Below are 23,320 nucleotides of genomic sequence, written 5' to 3'. Positions count from 1 at the left end.
AACCAATTTAATTAACTCTAATACCCCCCATCAAGATGATATGTAAATGTTTTTTACATTCATTTTGGATAACAAATTGTTGAACTGAGAGGAATGTAGTGGTTTGGTGAGTAGGTCGGCAATGTTGAGTTTTGTGTGGACATGGAGTAACTTGAGTGTTCCAGCTTGAAGCTTTTCGCGGACGATGTGGCAATCGATTTCGACGTGTTTGGTGCGTTCATGGAAGACGGGATTCTCGGATATATGGATAGCTGCAGCATTGTCACAGTAGAGATTGGCAGGGAGCCGATGAGTGATGGGAAAATCTTGAAGCAGAGATGTAATCCAAGTAACTTCGCAAGTGGCATTAGCCATGGCGCGATATTCGGCTTCTGCAGATGAACGAGAGACTGTGGCTTGTTTTTTTGATTTCCATGAGATGAGAGAATCCCCTAAGAAGACGCAGTAGCCTGTGATAGATCGTCGAGTGTCGGGGCAGGTGCCCCAGTCCGCGTCAGAGAACACTTTGAGGGAGATGCTGGGATCGGGTATGTCAGATGCAGCATAGGCAGTGAGGTTGGGAGGAGTGTTGGAGTAGAAAAACAACCCTTGTCCTGGTGTACTTTTGATGTATTGGAGCACACGGTGTGCAGCATGAAGATGTGGAAGGCGAGGAGTAGTCATGAATTGACTAAGTTTGTTTACTGCAAATGTTATATTGGACCGAGTGATTGTGAGATATATGAGCTTGCCTATTAGACTGCGATATGAAGTAGGGTCTTGAAGAATTTCACCTAAATCATTGCTTAGTTTGTTGTTAGGCTCCATTGGAGTGGAAGCGGGTTTGGCACCTAAAAAACCAGTGTCTTGTAAAAGCTGTAGGGCGAAGGGTCGTTGGGACACTGAAATGCCAGATTGAGATCTTCCAATCTCGAGACCAAGGAAGAACTTAAGGGGACCGAGGTCTTTGAGTTTGAATATGGAGTTCAAGTGTTGTTTGAACACGGTAGCAGCAGCATCATTGTTGGTGGCAATGACTATGTCATCAACGTAAATTAAAACTGCAAAGAAGATGTTGTTTTTGTTTTTAAGGAATAAAGAATGATCCGATTGGGATTGTGAAAAACCAGAAGCAATGAGTGTTGAACTAAGTTTAGCAAACCATTGGCGGGATGCTTGCTTGAGGCCATATAGACTCTTGTTGAGCTTACATACGGCATTGGGTGGAAGAGGTGCTTTTGGTTTGTATCCTTGAGGTAAGGTCATGTAGACATCCTCATGTAGATCGCCATGGAGAAAGGCGTTATTGATATCGAGTTGATGGAGAGACCAATTTTTGATGGCTGCCAAGGCTAATAAAATTTTCAATGTGTTAAACTTAGCCACGGGTGCAAAGGTATTGAGATAATCCACACCAGGTTGTTGGGAGTACCCTTTGGCAACCAAGCGGGCTTTGCATCGTATAACAGCCCCATCAGCCCCATATTTGTGTTTGTAAACCCATTTATTGCCAATTGCATGTTGGCCGGGGGGTAGGGGGACAACAACCCAAGTGTTTTGTTGTTCTAGAGCAGTTAGCTCATTGTCCATGGCATCGAGCCATTTTTTGAATGCACATGCTTCTTTATAATTGGTTGGCTCAGGGAGAATGTGAGCAACCAAAATTGCAGCTCGAAAAGCATCCGTTAATCTGTCATAGGACAAAAACTGGTTTATGGAATGGGTGGTGGAGCATGTGTAATCAGCCAAGTAATCAGGTTTGGTGATTTTGCGACCAAACTTGGATATTTTTTGCTCAGTTGAAGCTGGCAATGTGGGTGATTTTGTGTTGTTGTTGCTGGTGGAATGGCCAGCATCGTGTTGGAGGTTGTTGCGTGTGTCATCATTATTGATAGTATGAGGTGTTTCAGATGGGGGGATGGTGTGATGAATTGGGGAATTAGAAGCAGGGGCAGGGAGGCATGATGATGGTGTATTTGGAAGAAGAGAATCAACAAATGGGTTGTGTATGTTGTTGCTGGTTTTTAAAGGGAATATTGTTTCGTGAAACACGACATCTCGGGAGTGAAATATTCGGTTTGTTTGGATATCTAAGAGAGTGTAGGCCTTCATGCCAGTTGGATAACCCAAGAAGACACAAGGGGAGGCTCGAGGAGAGAACTTGTGTCGTGTTGGGGGAAGAGTTGAGGCGTAGGCAAGACATCCAAATACCCGAAGGTGGGAATATTGTGGTGAAGTTTTGTTGAGTAGTTCAAAGGGAGATTTGAACTTTAATAGTCGAGATGGAGTACGATTGATAAGATGAACAGCAGTGTGTATAATGTATGGCCAATATACCAAATTTAAATGTGATTGGAAGAGTAAAGCCCGTGCCACATTAAGAATGTGTTGGTGTTTACGTTCAACGACGACATTTTGTTCAGGCCTACCAACACAAGAATTGTATTTATTGATGCCTTTTGTTGCATAGAAAGAGGTCATATTGAGCTCTTTAGCGTTATCACAACGAACTGCTTTAATGGCAGTGTTGTATTGAGTGGCAACATGAGAAAAAAAATCTGGTATGATGTTGGTAACATCTGATTTATTTTTAAGGAAGTAAATCCATGTGTGTCGTGTTGAGTCATCAACAATGGTGAGGAAATAACGGTAACCTTCAGTGCTAATAATGTGAAAAGGACCCCAAATATCAAGATGGATTAGATCAAAACAATGAGTAGATAAATTGTTTGATGAGTGAAAAGATAAACGTTTTTGTTTGGCCAACGGACAGATTGGACAAAAAGAAGAATGATGTTTATTATTAGAAAAAGAAACTTCTTTATTCATATTTGTTGTAATTTGCATTGCAGGATGTCCAAGGCGGTTATGCCAAAGATTATTACAATGATTGAAAGAAAAAATAGAAGCCTCTTGTTGGGTATGGGGCAGCAAGTATAAGTTGCGAAGCCTTTTAGCAATCCCAATCTTGGAAGTCTTGTGAGATTCCTGGATAAAACAATAGTTAGATGTGAAAGAGATGTTCATATTGGTTTGTTCAAGAAAAGCACTAACAGAAAAAATGTTGAGTTGAAAATCAGGTATGAACAAGACATTATGTAGAGTAATATGGTCATTAATTTTAATGGTACCAATACCTGTGACACGGACTTGGTGTCCATTGGGTAAGGTAACATTGTTAGTAAGAGTTTTGTGAGGAAGGGATTGGAAAAGATTAGGATTGTGACAGACATGGTGGGTGGCACCACTGTCAATAATCCAAAAAGGGGTATGAATGGTACCTGTGAGGTTGGATACCAACGGAGGCGTCTCAATTGATTGCTTGAGTGATTGGCTCAGCAATGTGATGAGTTCTTGGACCTGATCATGAGTCATTGGAGGTGCTGAGCCAGTCGAGGATGAAGTATCCTGGTTTATGGCAGCCTTGGATGGTTCTTCGGACCGTTTTTTGTCTCCATATCCAGGGGGAAATCCATGGATAAAATAGCATTTATCGACCCAATGACCCGGTTTCTTGCAGTGAGAACACATTGGTCTTGGTTTCTTTGCTTTAGGAGCAGGTGGTCGAGAAGAGGAAGTGGCTGCAATGATGGGATTAGTGCCAAGACTGCGCTGACGCTCTTCTTGAACTATCATTGAGAAGACAGTGGACAGAGGGGGAATGGGGTTGTGGAGAAGGATTTGAGCTCGAACTTGGGCATAAGATTCATTGAGGCCCATGAGAAATTGAATGGTTTGATCCCTGTTATAGCAATCTTGCAATTTTTTCATAGCACCACAGGTGCATCCACAAACACAGGGAGAAAAAGATTGGGACTCACGGAGTTCATCCCAAATGGATTTGAGACGAGTGAAATAGGATGTGACATTGGAATCCCCCTGTTTAAGATTGGAAATAGAGGTTTGGAGCTCAAAGATCCTAGTTCCATCACCATGATTGAAACGGTCATGGAGTTCATTCCACATGTCAACTGCCTTATCTTGAAACATAATGCTCTTGGCAATGTCGGGAGAAACAGATTGGAGAATCCAGGACATGACCATGTTATTGCAAGTAATCCAATAGCTAAGATTAGGATCAGAAAGAGAGGGACGAGGTAACGTACCATCAATGAATTGAGTTTTGTTCTTTGCTGCAATGGAGATGGAGGCAGCGCGTTTCCAAGAAAGAAAATTTTCTTGACTTGTCAGAGGAGTGGGAACAAGAAGATACCCAGGATGATCGCCGTTGTTGAGGTGATATGGGCTCTTGTGATCGACTGGTTGGGATCGTTCAGAACGGTGAAGAACTGTGTGATTCGTATCGATGCCGGATGTGGATCGATGAGCTGGTTGAGTTCCAGGATTGTGGCCATTGACGTCGGAGCCAGAGTCTTGCGAAGGAGATGGGATCGGAGCGGGATGCGGCTCATTTGGATCCTGAGTTGGAGGCAAAACTGCTGGTGGAGATTCGATCGAAGCAACGACCGGAGCTGTAGGCGGAGATGGGTCAGAGGAGGAAGGACCTGTGGACCTTGTTCTCGCCATTAGAGATTGAAGCGGAAGTGTATTAGTTTGCGTCTGATACCATAACAGAAATAGAGAAATTGTATTTCTTATTATTATGTGAAAAACATTACAGAGAAGAGGGAAAAAGCCCTCTTTATATATCCATGTCCAAGTGGTAGAAGTTAGTTAGAATACTAACTGTAATTACCGAACTAACCAATTTAATTAACTCTAATAGAGAAGAAATGCCCAAATAAGAAAATAAACTCACCAAAATCAGTGTACTTCTTTCTAGGAGCATGAAGAAACTCAGCATACTCAGTCTAACCATCTTCACTGTTATGAAGTTGCAACACCAGTGGCCTCCTCGTAACAATACCTTGAAATCAAGAAAACTGGATACACAATTCAAGACATCAATCAAGTTGAATAAAACAGTTAAAATACTACTCTGATTGGTTGCTAAGCAAGATTGGGAAAACTTGAGAAATAAAGTTAGATTTTGGAACCGATGGAGAAAGCTTTGGCTGATGAGATTAGAATCAAGTCGAAATTCCTTCATTTGAACAGAAAAAAGAAACACGCATCTTCAAAATATAAACTATAACCTAAGTGGCATATTGGTTCACTTTTTATAATTAACGTGAGCTTTTAATTAGCATATTTTTAAAAAGTGACCCATGAATTTTTCATAAACCATTTTATTTTTAATAATAAACCATTTTATTTTTAATATAAATAAAAAGTCACCCATAAATTTTTCATAAACCAAGAATTGCACACTTTATATAAAAAATAAAAAAAGATATATATATATATAAGTAATTAAAAAAATTTATTATTCCTCACTTTAAGTGGGAACATTGTTATTTTTTTTTTATTTAAAAAAATAAAGTCACCCAATAATTTCTCATAAACCAAGAATTCTGTTATATAGCCATATTTTATATAGAATAAATATATTTATTGTATATCTTGTTGAAGCTAAGGAAGTAGGCTGTTTTCTCTTCCATTTTCTTCATCATGAGATCAAATAATATTGTCCAGTGGTTGTGTATAATACAAGCTTTCTTCCTTGATATTCAGTTTGACATGGCAATTAAACTATTCTGATCAGCTTGTGCTCTTGTTTCCATGATGATTCGTAATGGGTTTTATCCACAGGCAATGACTTTCACTGCTCTAATGAAGGTACCTTTGATATTCTGCTAAGCTAGTCTAATTTTTCTTTTTTATTATTTATCAGCTTGGAAAACATTATGCTCATATGCGTGCCATCAAATGTTTCTTCATGAAAAGTTTCTTCTTGTATTCTTGGCTATAAATTTTTCAGTGTGATGTTGTGATTCCTTATTAGTTCTCAAATTTTCATGTCACCCAATAGGGGTAGCTCAAAATGGTCAGGCATGTGATTTGCTCCCACAACAATGTCGAGATTCGAGTCCTTACTGAGTACTTACATAGCAATTGTTATAATTTTTCGGTCTCCAAATATTGTAGGGTTAGGCGGAGATCCTAATTTCTAAAAAAAAACTCTGAATATATGGTGTCTGGATCTATTTATACAGCTTCTAGAGAATTAAATTGCTTGTTACTCTTGTAGCGGCACCAACTGATATCTGCATACATAAATCACACACAAACTTGACACTTACTTTAAGTCTTTTGGAACAAGCCATCTCGAAAATGAATTCAACTTGATGTGAACAGGTACTGAATTTCTGTTTGAATTTGCTCATTGATAAACTATTACTGCATACCATGAATATAAATATCTGCTTATGATGCATTGATGCAGCTTTTCTTTATGGAAATCAAGTTATGATTGATGTGATTAAGTTTGTTGTTGAGCAAATGTACTGAGAAAAAATCTCACCTGACATATCAACATGTAAGTACATGTTTTCTGCATACCATGCTCGCGGTTATAACAACACACAAGCCATGGAAGCATTGCATGTATTGAGCATGCGTGTGTTATGAGAAGAATTCGCCTATCTTCAAAAAGAGATGGTGCTCGAACACAATTTTATCCTTGCTAAAGTGGCGAAAACTGAGTCAAGAATATTGTTGTTGCTTGAAAATTTCCAGGAGGACCGCGCTGTGGCCCTTCTGAGTTTGAGATGGGGGTGTATTGAAAAATACTTCTTTTATTTATCAATTAACTAAATCTACCTCTAATTTATATTTAATTGAAGCATACTTTTTTTTATATGTATTATACCCAAAATACCTTAACATAATGGAGTCACATGGAGAGTATATTGAAGTGACAGGGGCAAAATTGACAAAGTATTTTAAAAAGAGGTAAAAATGATAGACTTTAAAAAATAGAATAAAAATAAAAGAGGACAATATAAAAAGGATATAGAATCTAATTTTCTCTGAGAAACTAACAGTGAATTGGGCCTACTACTAAAGAGTTATTTCATTTTGGGCTGCAAGCCTAATCTTCATAAGTGAAGACATACACAACTTGATGAATATTTTTTTTTATCTATTAATAAAAAATACTCTCATATTATATTTCATTAAAATATACCTACTTTTTAAGTATTAAAATATATTCTTAGTCTCCATTTAAGTCTAGCACATATTTTATATTAACCTAAATGGTAATAGGGAACATCATCTATAAAAGTAGGTGTATCTTAAAGAATAAAAATAAAGGTAAAAATAGATATAAATAAAATAAAATGGATATATAATGTAGATATCTCCTAATTTACACCCAAAGTATCTAAAATCGAACTCTTTATTTTTTAACATTTTAAGGATTGGTATTTTTCATGTTACCATAATATTATATTGTATTTTCGTAACTTAAAAATAAACGTGTAATCAATATCTTTTTTAGAACAACTTGAAGCAACGGTGTGTAAGAAAAAAAAAAGTATAAAAAACAATATATTGTATTCCATTTTTACGTAAATTTTTTGTTATTTTGAGGTATTTCTAAAATAATTCCTAACGTAAATGATGCTAGACATTCTATTCAACTTCCAATTTTAAGACATCATTTTCATTTATACAACTTTGCTCACATTTGAAAAAATTACACAAAATCAAAATAAATTAAATATTTTCAACTAAAATAATTTTACAACTAAAACTATAAAAATATTCAATTTAAATGATTTTATATACATTTATATATACAATTAAAATCTTAAAATATATAAATTTAAGCATTAATCAATCACTTTTATTTTAGTTATAACCAAAAATTTCTTGCAATTTTACAGTGGTATTTAAGTACAATGTGTAACTAAATTAGTTTTTCACACGACCATTTTTCTGATAAAAAGCACATTTAATTAAACCACGACAATTTTAGTGATTGGGTAGTTCTTATTATCACCATATTGAAAACAAGAAACGATGATCAAGAGCTAACATTGGAAATAAACATATATTAATTATTATTGGAATTAAGAAGATGAAATGAAAATGACAAAATTAAGAAAGGCGCATGTAATAAAAATAGTGATATTTGCTGCAAGAAGTATTTAAATTATTATATTTATAGTATTCAAGTATTTAAATTATTATTTTAGTGGCAAAAGTACTTTATTATTATGTTTGTAGCACTTAATTATCTAAATTAATTTTTTACAGCAAAAATACTAAAATTATTACGTTGACAAACTTAAGTACCAAAAAAATAATTTAGGTAGGTACTTATGTTTAACAAACATAATAATCTTAGTATTTTTGCTCCAAATAAAAAATAATTTAGGTATACTTAAGTTTCACTACTCTAATAATTTTGTACTTTTGACAGTTAAAGAATAAGTTAGATACAAATATAAGTACTATAATTGTAATAATTCAAGTACTAAAGAAAGCAATATCAACCTGTTTTAGGATGTGCATAAGGGCATTTGAGCATATAGTGGTGATCTTTGTTAGATTCTAATTGACTATTCCATGCTGCATGTGGGTCTTGAGTTGAGAACTTTGTCCAACTAGCACTAGTATTCTCATACCTACTATGTGTAATACGTTTGACATGCATTGCATCTTGGTTGCTTGCAATGTTATTTGGATAAATTTGTATAGTGAATATGTCTCCATAAGGTCTAACAGAGTGGGGAAGAATAGGCATAGAGACTGGATCAGCAGACACACCAGCAAAATCAGAAGTCACAACAATACTCCTACCATCAGGACTGAAAAATGGATGATTTACATGCCCTCGAAGATCATCCCCACTTCCAAATACTCTTACCACAACACATGGATCATTTGCATTCACGAGATACACACAAAAATATCCTGGGTCAAGACCATTGTCAGTTTCTGGTGCTTCATTTGACTTTTCTCTAGATGAAGAGAATACTATCCAATCATTATTTGGTGACCAACTACAATGTGTGTCAGTCCAATTCCCTTCTGTTAGCCTTGTTATTGTTCCTCCAACCTCACCACATTCTGCATTTTCCATTATGTATAGATTCTTGTATCCTTTTTCTCCTCCATTTCTTGTAGATCGAAATACTAATTTCGTTCCTGTTACCATTTCCCAAATTCGTTACAAAAATTTGTTTAAACGCTATATATATTTAAACATGCTTTTGTTGTTAATTATATTATTTATTGTGTCAAATAATGTATTATTATTAATTGATTCTGAAGCAAATAACATACTATAAAATATTATATTTTCATTCATGCATAGGGAGCAACTATAATAAGTATGTCATTTTTGTCCTAAGGATATCTATATTTTTAGTATTTGAATTCATTTTTCTATATAATGGTCTACATTATAGTTATATTATGCATGTTACTATCCGTATAATTTATGATAATAAAAATAGAATTTAAAATAGTCGAATATGTATGAAAAAAAAATATGCAGTTGAATGTTTGAACCCTATTTTTGATACAATAAATCATTCTAATTTTTTATAAAAAAATTTAGGTGAAATTAATTTAAGTGTACACAAAATATAAGAGCAATTCAGCTATAATTTAAGTGTTAAAAAGAACGTAAATAAAATAGTACACTTAGGGCTAGCCCTGAAATATAATGGGTCGTAGGAAAAAATAAATTTTTGGACCCTTATTTAGAAAAAAAAATATAGTATTTTTTAAAATCAGCAAAAAAGTTATTTTTTTGGGCCCCTGGGCTAAGTAGGCCCTAGGTACAGGCCTACCTATGCCCAGAGTCGGGCATGAATACACTAGAATTTTCTAAAAATAAATTAGATGAAAAGAAGTAATTACCTTGTGGATTGGATGATGGAAAAGCATTATTAGTGCCACATGTAGTAAGTTGTTTGGTACTTTGTTTACATGTTCGTACATGTTGCATGGCCCAAATGGTTACGGTTGCTTTAGGATTGAAAGGTTCACCCAGACAGAAATACAATGTATTTTTTCCTGGATTTTGGTTCCAAACTGGTTTGAAGATGCTATTATTTTCTGCCTACATTAAGAAAAAACAAAAACAAATAACTTTACATATAGATATTGTTTGATGTAGTTGTTTTTTATTCTTATTTATAGGCATTGTTATCATTTTCCATTTTATGATGGTGTTGATTATATCTTGAAGAGGTTTTCCACATTTTTTTTTAAATTTCTAACAATATAATTTGAGATGTCGAAAAAATATATCATTTATACTTGTACTTGTTTTTTTTTTTTTTTAAAAAATAATACTCGTACTTGTTATATATATATAGGTACGTACTGTATAAATTTTATGCAGTCCTTGTCTATCAGCTAGCCACAAATTCTTGAAATCATTATCGACGAATGCAAGCTTAGAGCCATCTTTAGAAAAAGTTGGAAATACTCCTGAAACCCTAAACAATTTTACATCTGAAAATGGACAACCCAACTCCTTAAAATTTTCTTCAATATCATGATTTCCATCCTGTCACAAAAGTAAATAAATTATTAGCTATTTATTGTGTTAACAAGCCTTTTTGATAAATAATTTAAAACCAATTAATGATGATGAATATTTTGAAATTTAATTAATATACATGCAGTTTCATCATTAGAAAAAGAAATAATATAGTTCCCATGATTAATATTTGTGACAAAAAGATAAGGAAGATTTTGGTTGTAATTGTGTTTACTTATAAATAAATATCAAAATTTGTAGCTAAAAACAATTTTATTAAAAAGATATCAAAATTTAAACAGGAGAAAAAGAAGGACGAATGACAAAAAACCGATGTAGGGTTAAAAAGAAGAGAAGAGAAGAATGAAGAAGAAACAATCAATTTTAAAAATTAATTTTTATTTTAGTCTTACTAAAATTAGTTTTAGGATTTAATTTCTATTAAAATATTTCTAAATTTTTATAAGTTTTTTTTTTTTTTGAAAGGCTAAATTTTTATAAGTTAAAATACATATTTTCAATCATTTATTATATTTTAAAATATATATGTTGTAATTATTTTTAGTGTTGAAATTACTATAGGATTAGAAAAATGGCAACAAAGATAAATTTTTAAAAATAATTTGAATGTTTTGATACTTCTACCCTAAAGATAGAAATATTAAACCACAATAAATGCAAAATATAAAATATTAAACTGTAAAAAAATGTAAAATAAATATAAAATATTAACTGTAAATAAATGCAAAATATAATTTATTAAACCACAATTTTTTTTTTTAAAATGTAAGACTTAACAGTTGGTATCTAGAAAACAAAACTAATGAAAGAAAAATTAACAATTTGGTTGTTTGTCGTTTAGTATTTTAGTAAAATAAAATCACAATTAATTTATTGTGATTTAATGCATTCTTAATTAGTCATAAAAATTGTTGTGTAGAGCTAATATTAAACTTGTACTTAAATACTAATTTTAATCAAAAAAGCAAAAAAACAAAAAATTAAAGTGTACCTTTAGAAAGTTAGTTTTAGAACGATGGTAACCAATACTCTGGCCACCATCAATCACAAAAGGGTTAAAGTGGTCAGTGTTTGGTGCTATGTTCACAGTAATTTGTATATTTTTTTTAGTAGAATCAAAAATTTCAATGTGTCGATAGTTTCCACGAACAGTTGCAACAACCACAGTGTTAGCATCAATGGCCGCTGGAGTCATTGCTTTTATGTTATCAGGGGTGACACGAATGCATTCTGATTGTGAACCCTCGCTAATGTCAGCTCTGAACACAGCCCAAAATCCATCCCTTTTACTATGGAAAAATATGACATTGTCACTCCCCCAACTCGGCCAACCTCCATTGGTTATAACTAACTTGCGATCAGAAGGATTATCTACATTCATCACAAAAATATCTGTCTTTAGATCTTCAATCTCACCATCCCATCCACCTTTTCCCTGGAATGATGCCACTGCTACCATCTTTCCAGAAGGTGATACTGATGGATTTAGGTCAGCTTCTCCTGCAAATGCAACATCGAGAGAAAGAAAAATAAATAAACTTAATTAGTATTTATACTACAGTAGAACTTCTATAATATTTAAGAATACTCTATTCAAGAATAACCTCTAATTTGTTATAAAAAAATAAGTCCCAATTTAGGTCAGTTATAAATAAGAATAACCTCTAAATTGTAATTAGTTATACATTTTCTAAGTCCCGTATTAACAAAGTATACCTCTATATAAGAATAATTACATCTTAATAAAATATATATATGTATTTTGTAAATTTATTTATGTAAAATTAATAATTTTATTTTAAATTATAATACATGTATGAAATTATATTTACTTTAAAATATTTCTATTATGATATAGTATTAATGATTATTTATTGTTGTTAGATAGATGTTCTACTGTAGTATGTATGCGTGCATATAATTAATATTTTTTTTATACATAATGTACACAAATTAATAATTAAGTTTGTGTTAGTTGTAATTTTTTTTGTTAGCTGAAAAGTGTCGCAAATAAACTTTTTGAATAATAATTTTATGGGGTTTTCTTTTCATTACTACATTTTAAAACATTTTTTTTAAAGAAATTTTCACATATATAGAAACTCCTATAACAATTAATGTAGCAACTTAAATCGTAACCAAAATCCGTATAGCAAACCACATAGAAAACACATTTAAAAAAATAGTATATGTAGTAATTCCTCTAATTTTATTATGAAATAAAAAAATTATGAATATTTATACGAAAACTTTTATATATTCTTAATACATATAATAAAATTATTAAAGAAAGTAAATGTAACCTGGTGGGGTGAGACGTTCAGTTTGAGCAGTGTTAAGATTAGTTTTGTAGACAGCAGTCCATGGTTGACGACGTCTAGGAGGAGCCATTTTAGTGGAGACATAAACAAGATAATCACCAGCAAAACAACCACTATCCTCCATACAAACATCATGATTATTAGATGTGTCATATATGTCATCAATACAAAAGATTTTGACTTTGGGTTGGCTATCATTGAAGCGAATAGCTATGTAAAGCTTTTCAAGATGGTCACGTTCAGACACAAAAATCATGCCCGAAACACGACCTGAATCTACATCGATTGAAAGATTTTCTAAATCTATATCGCCTGAAAGAAAACCTGAATCTTCATCAACTGAAAAACTACCTGAATCTTCGTCGACTGAATAACAACATGAGTCTACATCAATCGCATTGCCTTCACAAGCCAATTTAAAGTTGAGAATTTTCTTGAGAGCTTCGGATGGAATGGCTTGGCCATTGTAATTGTAGTGATTCCCATCAGTCATATGAAGCTCTGTATGGCGCGATGTCACAGGAAATGGGGATGAGTATATATCTAATGGCACTGGTGTTCGGTATGCTGAGAAGAAACCGATGCTACCTCTATTCTCCGTATCTATACATATATAAATGTTGGAGAAAAAATTAAGACTAATTAATCATGGGAATAATTAATAAAAAACCATCAAATCATTAATTAAGCAGCTAAATTAAGTATAAAGATTTAAATTTCTCTTTTATTATTTGTAATTGTATCAAAATTTATTAGTTTAATATTTTTAAAATTAATATTTATAATTAAATATATTTAGTAACTATCAATGATTAATACTCTTTGAGAAATATTCATTATATATTTATTTAATATACTATTAGTATTAGCTGTGAAATTCTTTTGTCTCAATTATCTTATTAAAATTCAGTATTATTTTAATATACATTTATATATTATTTCTTCACAACACATAACATTTTAATTTCTCAAAATTACTTTTAATGAATAGATATACTAGATGTTATTTTCGTTATGTGTATTTTTTAAATTTTATAAATTAAAGGAAACCATTTATTAAATTTTTAATTTTTTTTAAAAAATATTCAAAGTTTTAAAAATTTGAGGAAAAGAAATATTAAATTTAAGAATATTAAAATTAAACGTACTCCCAATATTAAAAATAATAATAATAAAATAATAATGTTACAAATAATATATTAATAATTTATATATATTTAAATTAATTTAAAATTTATAAGCTTAATTAACCTAAAACAAATAATATTAATATTTATGTATATTTATAAAACTAATCTTACTAAAAATATTAAATTTAACTAAATATTCTTATATTCTTAAATTATTCTGTTAAACCAACAAAAAGTATTAGATATTATATATAAAGATATAAATAAATTGAATACTGAATATGATTTAAAATAAGGGATAATTACATAAGGCACAATTTTTTTGTAAAAAAATTACATTTTAATGTTTAAAGAATTTTCTTTTATATTTTTACAGTTGTCTATAAAGACAACACGAAAACAATAAGAAAATTACATAAAAGTAACATAAAAATAACATCAAAACAACAACAAAATACAACACACAGATTACAAAAAATCAACAACAAATTAACAAGAGTACAACATAAAAAGACTGTATTTTCTGTAAATAAAATTAAAAAAAATATAAAATATTTAAAATTCCGTAAAATCGCATTTTGTATTTTTTTTTTATTATTTTTATGTATTTGTGAAATAATCTCTTAAAGCAATACAATTAATTTACATACATAAATATATACATTTTTTTCTTTTTCTTGACAATGAACATTATTTCATTGAAAATAACTAGAATATAATATAGGATAGGAAAATTTCTTTCTAAATATATATATATATATATTTCTATTTATATTTATGTAAGGCATATTTACGAATGAAGATAAAAAAATGTTAAGTATGAAGCTTTACCTATAACTGCCCCGATATTGTGCCATTTTCTTTCTTGTTTTTTTGCTATAGTGAAGAATCAACAAGAGTTTTTCTTTTTGATATAAAGAATGACAAGACTTAATGTGTGTGTAATTTGTTTGATTAGAACATTACTATTTATAATAATATCCAAACACAGATCACAGGGTTATTTAAGTCTTTCTCTAATAATTTAAGGGAGTTATATATATTTGCACCTCATAAAATAATAAAGGAAAATTCTACAATGCACCCCCTTAAAATGGATATATTGATGCACCTCTATCTGTTTTAGCTGTTATATTATTTTATAATATAATAAGTGTAGATTAAAATGTAGTAATATATATTATTATGTGAATAATATGTATTAGGTGTTTGGTAAATAAATTGTGTAACATATAATTTATTTAACCTAAAATTGTAACCTACACTTTATAACATGAAGAAGAGTTACAAAGTTAATTGCTTTTGTAACTTCTTTTGGTTGATCATAATATTGTGTAATAAAAGAGATGTTACACAATTTGATGATAGGATTCAAATGGTTTGAAATATAGTTGTTACAAACTATATTAATGCTCATTATATGAGAGAAATGAGATGGTGAGTTTGAATTCTAAGTGTGATCACCTAAACACTATATAAAGGAGTCTAATGTGCTCATTTGTAAGAGATGAAGTTTTCTATCAAGAAAGCACTTTGCTAGAAAACCCTAAGGCTTGATAATTCCCAAAGCTATTTCCTAGAGAGTTCCCTTACACTACTACAAAATTGGTTTTTCCCCACAGTTTATAACTGTCATTTATACTATTTCCCAACAGTTCCTAAAACTGTTGGCTATGTGGGTGTCATAAAAATGCGGAGCTTTAAAAGACAGTTTATAACTGTTGGGAAAAGTTACTTTTTCCAACAGTTATAAAGTGTTAGAAAAAATAACTTTAAATGACTATTTATAATTGTTAGTAAAAATATTATCTAGATTAAAAAAATACATTTAAACTAATTTATTATATATGAATAATTATCTAATTACAATAATAATATAAATAAATTTTAAAAAATAATAATAATATAAATAAAAATTAAAAAATAATAATAAAAAAATTTAACAGACAATTTCTTGATTCACAACAACAAATTCTTGATTCATAAACCACAAATTCAACTCAAACAAATACACTAAAAAATAAATAAATTATACCTAAAGGAATTACACTCAAATGTATATTCATATCAATTATATATTCATAGACTTTATGGGTTTCAAAATGAAATTCGAAGATGCAATAGAACCCAGAACACTAAGAACAAAGACTTGCCCAAAACTCGTTCCCCTCTGTTTTCGGCGAGCACCTCGCTTCTCGTACGATGCCATCATGCTCAACGTGTTGCTGGACAGTCCCGTCAACAAATCTAGAAACGACATCGTCTCATTCACCCAATGGGCATCGTTCGTGTACTTGAGGGTAGACCGGTTCTTCGTCGCAATCATACTGGAATAGGGGCGTCGCACTCATCCACGCCTCGAGGCAGTTCTTCGTCTCAATCGTACTGGAACAGGAGCACAAGACCTCGAGGAATTTCTTCGTCGCAGTCGATCGGTTCATGTTTGAGGCAGAGGATTTGAGGTTCGTTGAGATAGAGAATTTCTTCGTCCAGTCGACCGCCACTTGATTTATTTGTCCCGGAGTCGAATCAAGGGGCAGTGGAGACACCGAGGTGGAGGCGGCTTTGGATGATGGTGATGGTGGTCTGTACTGGAGGCGGCTTTGGATGATGGTGATGGCGGTCTGTGGAGGCAGATTGGGTGAAGACGAAATAGAGGAAGAAGAGGGGCGGAAGGAAGAAGAAGATGAAATAGGGTTTGGGTTTGGGTTAGGGTTTCTTATTTTCCTTTTATACCCAAAGTTAAATTTATTTACTAAAATATTTAAATTAATCTGATTATTTTATTTTCTCAAAAAAAAAAAATTGATTATTTCATAAATTATACCTAATTTAATTTTACCTCCAATTAATTAAATTTTTAGAAAAATTCCTTAAAATATATATATTTTTTAAGAGAAAATTTATTTACACCTAAAAAACAAAACTTATAAAGACATCCCAATTTAACAATTTTTATTTTATATAAAATATATATTTTTTTATACTATGTTTTTTAACTTTTTTCTTCCAATTTATATTCTTAAAACATATACTTAACCAACAAAAGTAAATTATATTTTAAATATTAAGACAAAAAAAATTAAAATAATTTTTCTCTTTCACAATAATTTTTTTTTAATAACTTTCATAATAAATTTTTAAATACAACTAATCTATAAAATTATCCTCTAATTGAAAATATATAAAATCCAAACTTCTCAATTTTATAAATTCTCAAATTATAAATTAGTTAAGTAATTTTTTTTATTATTTAAATCTGAAACTTTATTTTGTATTATATTTAATTAAATACATATTTATTTTACTAAGTAAAAAAAGTACAATTTTTTTTTTTTAAATCTGAAACTTTTTTTTTATTATTTTTTTTATTAAATACAAATTTTTTTTATTAAGCAAAAAAAAAAAAATATTTACCAAAACAAATATGGAATACTAAGTATTCCCAACAGTTATAAATTGTTGGGAATGCCTAGTATTCCCAACCGTTATAAAATGTTGGGAATGCTTAGTATTCCCAACAGTTATAAAATGTTGGGAATGCTTAGTATTCCCAACAGTTATACACTGTTGGCATTTATTGTTCCTTTTTTAAAAATCCATTTAGTTTTGCCCACGGTTCTCCACCGTTGGCATTTATTTTTCCCTACGGTTTTTTTGTTTCGGTTCTAAACCGTTGGGAAAAATCTCCTCTTACTTTTTCCAACGGTTTTCATAATTGACCCCCTTATTAACCGTTGGGAAAAGCCAACTTTGTAGTAGTGTTAGTGCTTAGAGATAGGGGGAAATAAGCTTTTGGACAAAGGTGTAATACCTTGTTCAAGTCATGGTGATCCTCACTAATCTACACTCAAGGTTGTGAGTGAGTGTTTATATATACATATATTATTCTCTTGTTATATATATACATATATTATATTGCATGTGTTCTTATCTTCTTCTACATTTCTTATATATAATATATATATAGTGTATTTTCAATGGAAGAGGTGATAAATCAAGATTGTGAGAATACAAGGATAAGAGATTTAATGTGAAAGTCATTCATGGGTGAGCATGATGGTGAATATTATGTGATTTACTATTTTATATGATAGTAATATATATGATATATATATAAGTTATATATATGTGACATATATGTGATCATGTGTTTATATCATATTATATATATGATATTTGAATTTATATTATGTTATTATATGTATATATATGAGATATATAATATATAACATGTATATATGAGTAATATATATTATATATATGTAGAGCATGTGATATAATATATATTAGTGAGATTAAATATGCAGAAATAATTATTTCTATGTATTTATATGAGACATACATATATAATACATATATTATATATAATATATATCATGAATGTGTATTAAAGTGTATATATGTTATATATGTGTGAGGTATGTAACATATATAGTTGTGTAATTAATATATATTATGTGTATATGATATATATGTATATTATAGTATATATATTATATACATATGAGATATGTAACATATATATTGTGAATTTAATATTGATATTATGTGTATGTTACATATGAGATATTGATCAGTAACATACATATTATTTTAATATATGAGTTACATATAGCATGATAATAATGTTGATAGTAATAAAATAGTGTTTATTATTATTATTGTGAGAATTATAATCATCTATTTTGTGAATAAAGAATATTTTAAATTCTTTTTCAATTTGGTGGTGAACATCTCACTTTATGAGATAATAAAAGATGGCTTTTGAGAAGTTACATCTTTTATTGGATTATAAGAGATAATCATCTCATACTATGAGATAAGAAAAGTGAACTATATGAGAGTTACACTTATGAGAATTGTCTTGTCATAGCAAGAACAAATAGATTAAAAGTGGATCCAAACTTGTGAAATGAGCCATAAATTGGAAGAGCAATTTTGGACTCAAAAGTAAATGAATCAATGTAGATTCAAAAAATAGTGAAGCAATTTTTATTCTTAAATAATCAAAGTTGTAAACAAAATTGATGAGAATTTTGTTAACTTTTGTATAATTTTGGGCTAATCTCAATGAGGAGATAACTTTAAAATTATGGTAAAAATAATCACATTATTTTATGAGTAGTAATGTGAGTTTGACATTTTAGTTTTGTTGAGAAAACTAAAAATGTCAAATGATATTTTTTAAGGTGATCTTAAAAAGTCATTTCAAGAGGAAATACACAAAAGTGATATTTTATATACACTTTATGCTAGAAATGTGGGGGTGAGCCACAAATTTAATCAAAATGTGTTGAGACATTGTTGATTAATTTATTTGATTTTGAATTCAAATTCTAAATCAAATTTGGCTATGTGCATATGTAAAATTTTGACATATTTTGGTGTCAAAATTTAGTAAAAATAATTTCAAGAAGGAAATTAATTAAAAGAGTTATAGAGACAAAATTGTCTTCTATATTTTAAAATCAAGATATTATCTTGATAAGTCAAATGTGAAAGTGTGGGGGTGCACACTCCAATATGAGAATTTGAGACATACTTGATGTCTTAAAATAAAGTGCAATTTAGACATGTTTGGTGTCTAAATTAGTGTTTAATTTGATATGCTTGGTATCAAAAATATTGAGAATTTGAGTTGTGTGAAAATTAATCTTTTATGATTGAATTTTCAAAGCTTAAGTGCTTAAGGAGAAAAGTGGTCACAAAGTGAACACTATATTTTTGGCATGCATGATTCACATGGAATCAATAGTGAGAGGTTATAACAAATCGCTTAATCTCCGTACAAGATTAAAGCATGAATTTTCGAGGGATGGGACCTAAACTCCCTTAGCGTTTTGCTCATTGATGGTAACCTATCTTAACACTAGTAAAAATCTAGTCTTAAGTTCAATAGGTAATAACAAGTCAATAGAGTGAATGTGGTACTCAATTGTCCCATCTATGGATGAGTACATGTTGTAAAATTGAGGGTTAAAACCAAAAGGTTTTTTAATGGAGCTTAAGCTTAAGAAAACTCACTTAAGCTTAAGAAGTGTCTAACGAGTGGTGAGACACTAAAACTCCACCTATATGGACTAGAGGTGGTGCCGCCTCTTATGAGAATTGGGAGTATTCTCTAGAGAGTCTATGAATTGGAATTTTGCACATGACCATTAACGGTGCAAGAGCGAGACACGCGGTCTCAAGTGAGCATTAGCGAGGGTGTGTGTGTTATCACCGGTTTGTACTAAAGAAATAGTGGTTCAATGCTACGGCAACCAAAATTTCATCAAACTTTGTGGTAACTACACTAAGGTAAAATTCAAGTCGAAAGATATTTTACCTAATGCACCTAAGCAAGATTTCTTTGAAAGTGTGTATTTATTCAATCAAAGTGGGGGAATGTTGATATAATATTTTGATTGATTAAATAAATGTTACAAGTGTGTTACACATTTTAATCTAGTGGGGGATTGTTATATTATTTTATAATATAATAAGTGTAGATTAAAATGTAGTAATATATATTATTATGTGAATAATATGTATTAGGTGTTTGGTAAATAAATTGTGTAACATATAATTTATTTAACCTAAAATTGTAACCTACACTTTATAACATGGAGAAGAGTTACAAAGTTAATTGCTTTTGTAACTTCTTTTGGTTGATCATAATATTGTGTAATAAAAGAGATGTTACACAATTTGATGATAGGATTCAAATGGTTTGAAATATAGTTGTTACAAACTATATTAATGCTCATTATATGAGAGAAATGAGATGGTGAGTTTGAATTCTAAGTGTGATCACCTAAACACTATATAAAGGAGTCTAATGTGCTCATTTGTAAGAGATGAAGTTTTCTATCAAGAAAGCACTTTGCTAGAAAACCCTAAGGCTTGATAATTCCCAAAGCTATTTCCTAGAGAGTTCCCTTAGTGCTTAGAGATAGGGGGAAATAAGCTTTTGGACAAAGGTGTAATACCTTGTTCAAGTCATGGTGATCCTCACTAATCTACACTCAAGGTTGTGAGTGAGTGTTTATATATATATATTATTCTCTTGTTATATATATACATATATTATATTGCATGTGTTCTTATCTTCTTCTACATTTCTTATATATAATATATATATAGTGTATATATATATTGTATATTATGTTGTTGTAACATTTATTTAATCTCTTTGTTGGTCCTTGTATTGTATTATAATAGAGTTGTAATATTTTGATTTTCTTCCATTGTAATAAAATCTCTAACATTAGCATCTGAAATAATTTTTTAGTCAAATTTTTTCTCATGGTCATGTACATTATAGTTATTTAAGACATCCTGCAAAATTATAAGAAATTTGGAAAAGTTTAACACGCCGAAAATTATGTTCAAACAGTGTGTTGCACGCGTGACTATTTTATTTTATACGCGTGTAAAATAGACTGTTTGAATATTGTTTTCTATATTGTAAATTATTCCGAATTTTTCAAAATTTTGTAGGATATCTTAAATAGTTATAACGTACATGAATATGAAAAAAATTAGACTAAAAATTTTTTCTAGATGCCGAAACAAGTTAAGGGTGCATCATTACATCCCTTTTAAGGAGGTGCATTGTAGAATCACCCAATAATAAATACACTCTATTATTTAAAAAAATATAAACTTAAATATTTTTTAAAAATTATTCTTAATATTTTTTTATTTTTTTCCTCACATTATTTTATGTTAATTTCAATACTTATTTTGATTTTATTTTCATAATTTTTTTAACTCATGTATATATTTTTTTTTTCCTAAGAAAATTTCATATAATTTTTTATTTTTAAAAATATACTATTTTATTCTAAATCATGTATATACTATTTTATTTTTTATTTTAAGAATATCAATTGGAAGAAAAAATATTAAAAAATTTAATATAATTAAAGATATAAATTTTATATGAAATAAAAATTATTAAAATTAAGTGTCTTTAAAAATTTTTGGGGTATAAATAAAATTTTCAATAATTTATTGTCATTGACCAAAGAAGTATGGTGTTATAACAAGAATGTTTAGATTCCTTTAGAAAAAATTAATAACAAAATTAAAAAAAATGTGGCACAACTATGACATGCCAAGGAGTGACATATAAAAAAAATGGCAGATGTTGTTTAATGATAATTAATTTCTCTCTTAAAGAAATAAAAATAAAATAAGTTAAATGAACATGTGTCTCACTTTCTTTGTTCTTGTTTTTTTTTTCTTTAAAAAAAAAATCTCATTCAAATTTTAAGAATAAACTCAATGAAAAGAAACTCAAAGGAAAAAAAAGTATCTAAAAATTTCCCTGAACTTTGACATGTACCAAATCATGCCCATTGAATTTTTATTTAAGGACTTTTGTCTAATTTTAGTAAAAGTTACGAGTTTTTTCATTTTTAGCAGCTTTTTATATATATATATATTTACGAAAATTTATATAGCAACCTACATAGTAACTAACAGAGCAAGTTAAATTATAACTCAATTAATCCACATAGTAAACTATAAAGAAACCATCAAGCAATCTAAACCGTAAAAATAAAAAATAAAAAAATATTAAAAAATAGTATATAATTGATTCTCCTAATAATTTTCATTGACTATTCTCTCCATCCAATTAGCCACGCATGAAACAAAAATTTTCTTTAATAAATAATAAGGAATATGCTAAGATGTACTTTAAAATGCCAAACATTACAAGACATGATGTATCATTATTAGTTCATTTTAATATTGGGTCCCATATAAATTAATGGGTGATTCTACAATGCACTTCCGTAAAAGGAATGTACCAATACACTCTCTACTTGTTTTGACATTTTAAAAAAATTCATAGTCTATTTTTTTTTATATTCTTATACATTATAACTATTTAAGATATCCTACAAAATTTTGAAAATTTAGAATAATTTACAATATAGAAAATAATATTCAAAAAATCTATTTTACAAGCGTATAAATAAAATAATCACAGGTGCAACACACTGTTTGAACCCTTGGCGTGTTAAACTTTTGGAATTTATTAACATTTTGTAGAATGTCTTAAATAACTATAATGTATATGACCATGAAAAAAAATTTGACTAAAAAATTATTTCGGATACTAAAACAGATAGAAATGCATCGATGCATCCCTTTTAAGAGGATACTAATTAGGACTTTTGCCTTCTAAACTTTGACATGTACCAAATCATGCCCCCTGAACTTTTTAGGTCATTAAAAGTTTTTCCCGAACTATTGAAATTGTTAAATTTAAAGATTTGTGTAAAATTTCATTCAATTTTACTAATATCACGATTGTCCATGTACTAAATCTTACCTTCTAAACTTTGACGTCTCTAAATCCTGTCCCTTGAACTTTTAAATGTACAAAATTATGCTCTCTAAATTTTTATCCACGTCAAATTTTGTATAATAAAATTGGACAAAAGTCCTAAAATTCACAATCTTAATAATTTAGAGAATTTTAAATAACCTGTCAAATTTAAAGAATATGATTTGGTACATGT

The 23,320-nt window shown here is 29.8% G+C and overlaps 2 protein-coding genes across 3 annotated transcripts in view; both read right to left on the bottom strand.

Moving 5' to 3' along the window:
- Positions 1–8,001: 8,001 nt before the first annotated feature.
- On the bottom strand, positions 8,002–14,759 carry LOC115723970 (uncharacterized). 2 transcript variants are annotated; one of them, XM_061104307.1, is made up of 6 exons: positions 14,631–14,759; positions 12,652–13,272; positions 11,340–11,848; positions 10,169–10,354; positions 9,700–9,901; positions 8,002–8,979 (listed from the first exon to the last, which is right to left on the bottom strand). In XM_061104307.1, the coding sequence occupies exons 2-6, from the start codon at positions 13,160–13,162 to the stop codon at positions 8,321–8,323; spliced, it is 2,067 nt and encodes a 688-aa protein (XP_060960290.1). In that variant the 5' UTR covers positions 13,163–13,272; positions 14,631–14,759; the 3' UTR covers positions 8,002–8,320. The 2 variants fall into 2 exon arrangements, with proteins under 2 accessions (XP_060960290.1, XP_060960292.1); XM_061104309.1 differs by lacking the exon at positions 14,631–14,759 and having other exon boundaries at positions 8,264–8,979; positions 12,652–12,782; positions 13,021–13,300.
- LOC115723393 (uncharacterized) overlaps positions 10,104–23,320 on the bottom strand; it is a 54,189-nt gene continuing 40,972 nt past the window's right edge. Inside the window, exon 8 of the transcript XR_009684578.1 lies at positions 10,104–10,142. The gene's annotated coding sequence lies outside the window, so the exon portion shown is untranslated. The remainder of the gene's footprint in view (positions 10,143–23,320) is intronic.

Source organism: Cannabis sativa, chromosome 9, assembly GCF_029168945.1.
Source record: "Cannabis sativa cultivar Pink pepper isolate KNU-18-1 chromosome 9, ASM2916894v1, whole genome shotgun sequence".
NCBI lineage: Eukaryota > Viridiplantae > Streptophyta > Magnoliopsida > Rosales > Cannabaceae > Cannabis > Cannabis sativa.
This window is presented reverse-complemented; position numbering and strand designations above follow the sequence as displayed.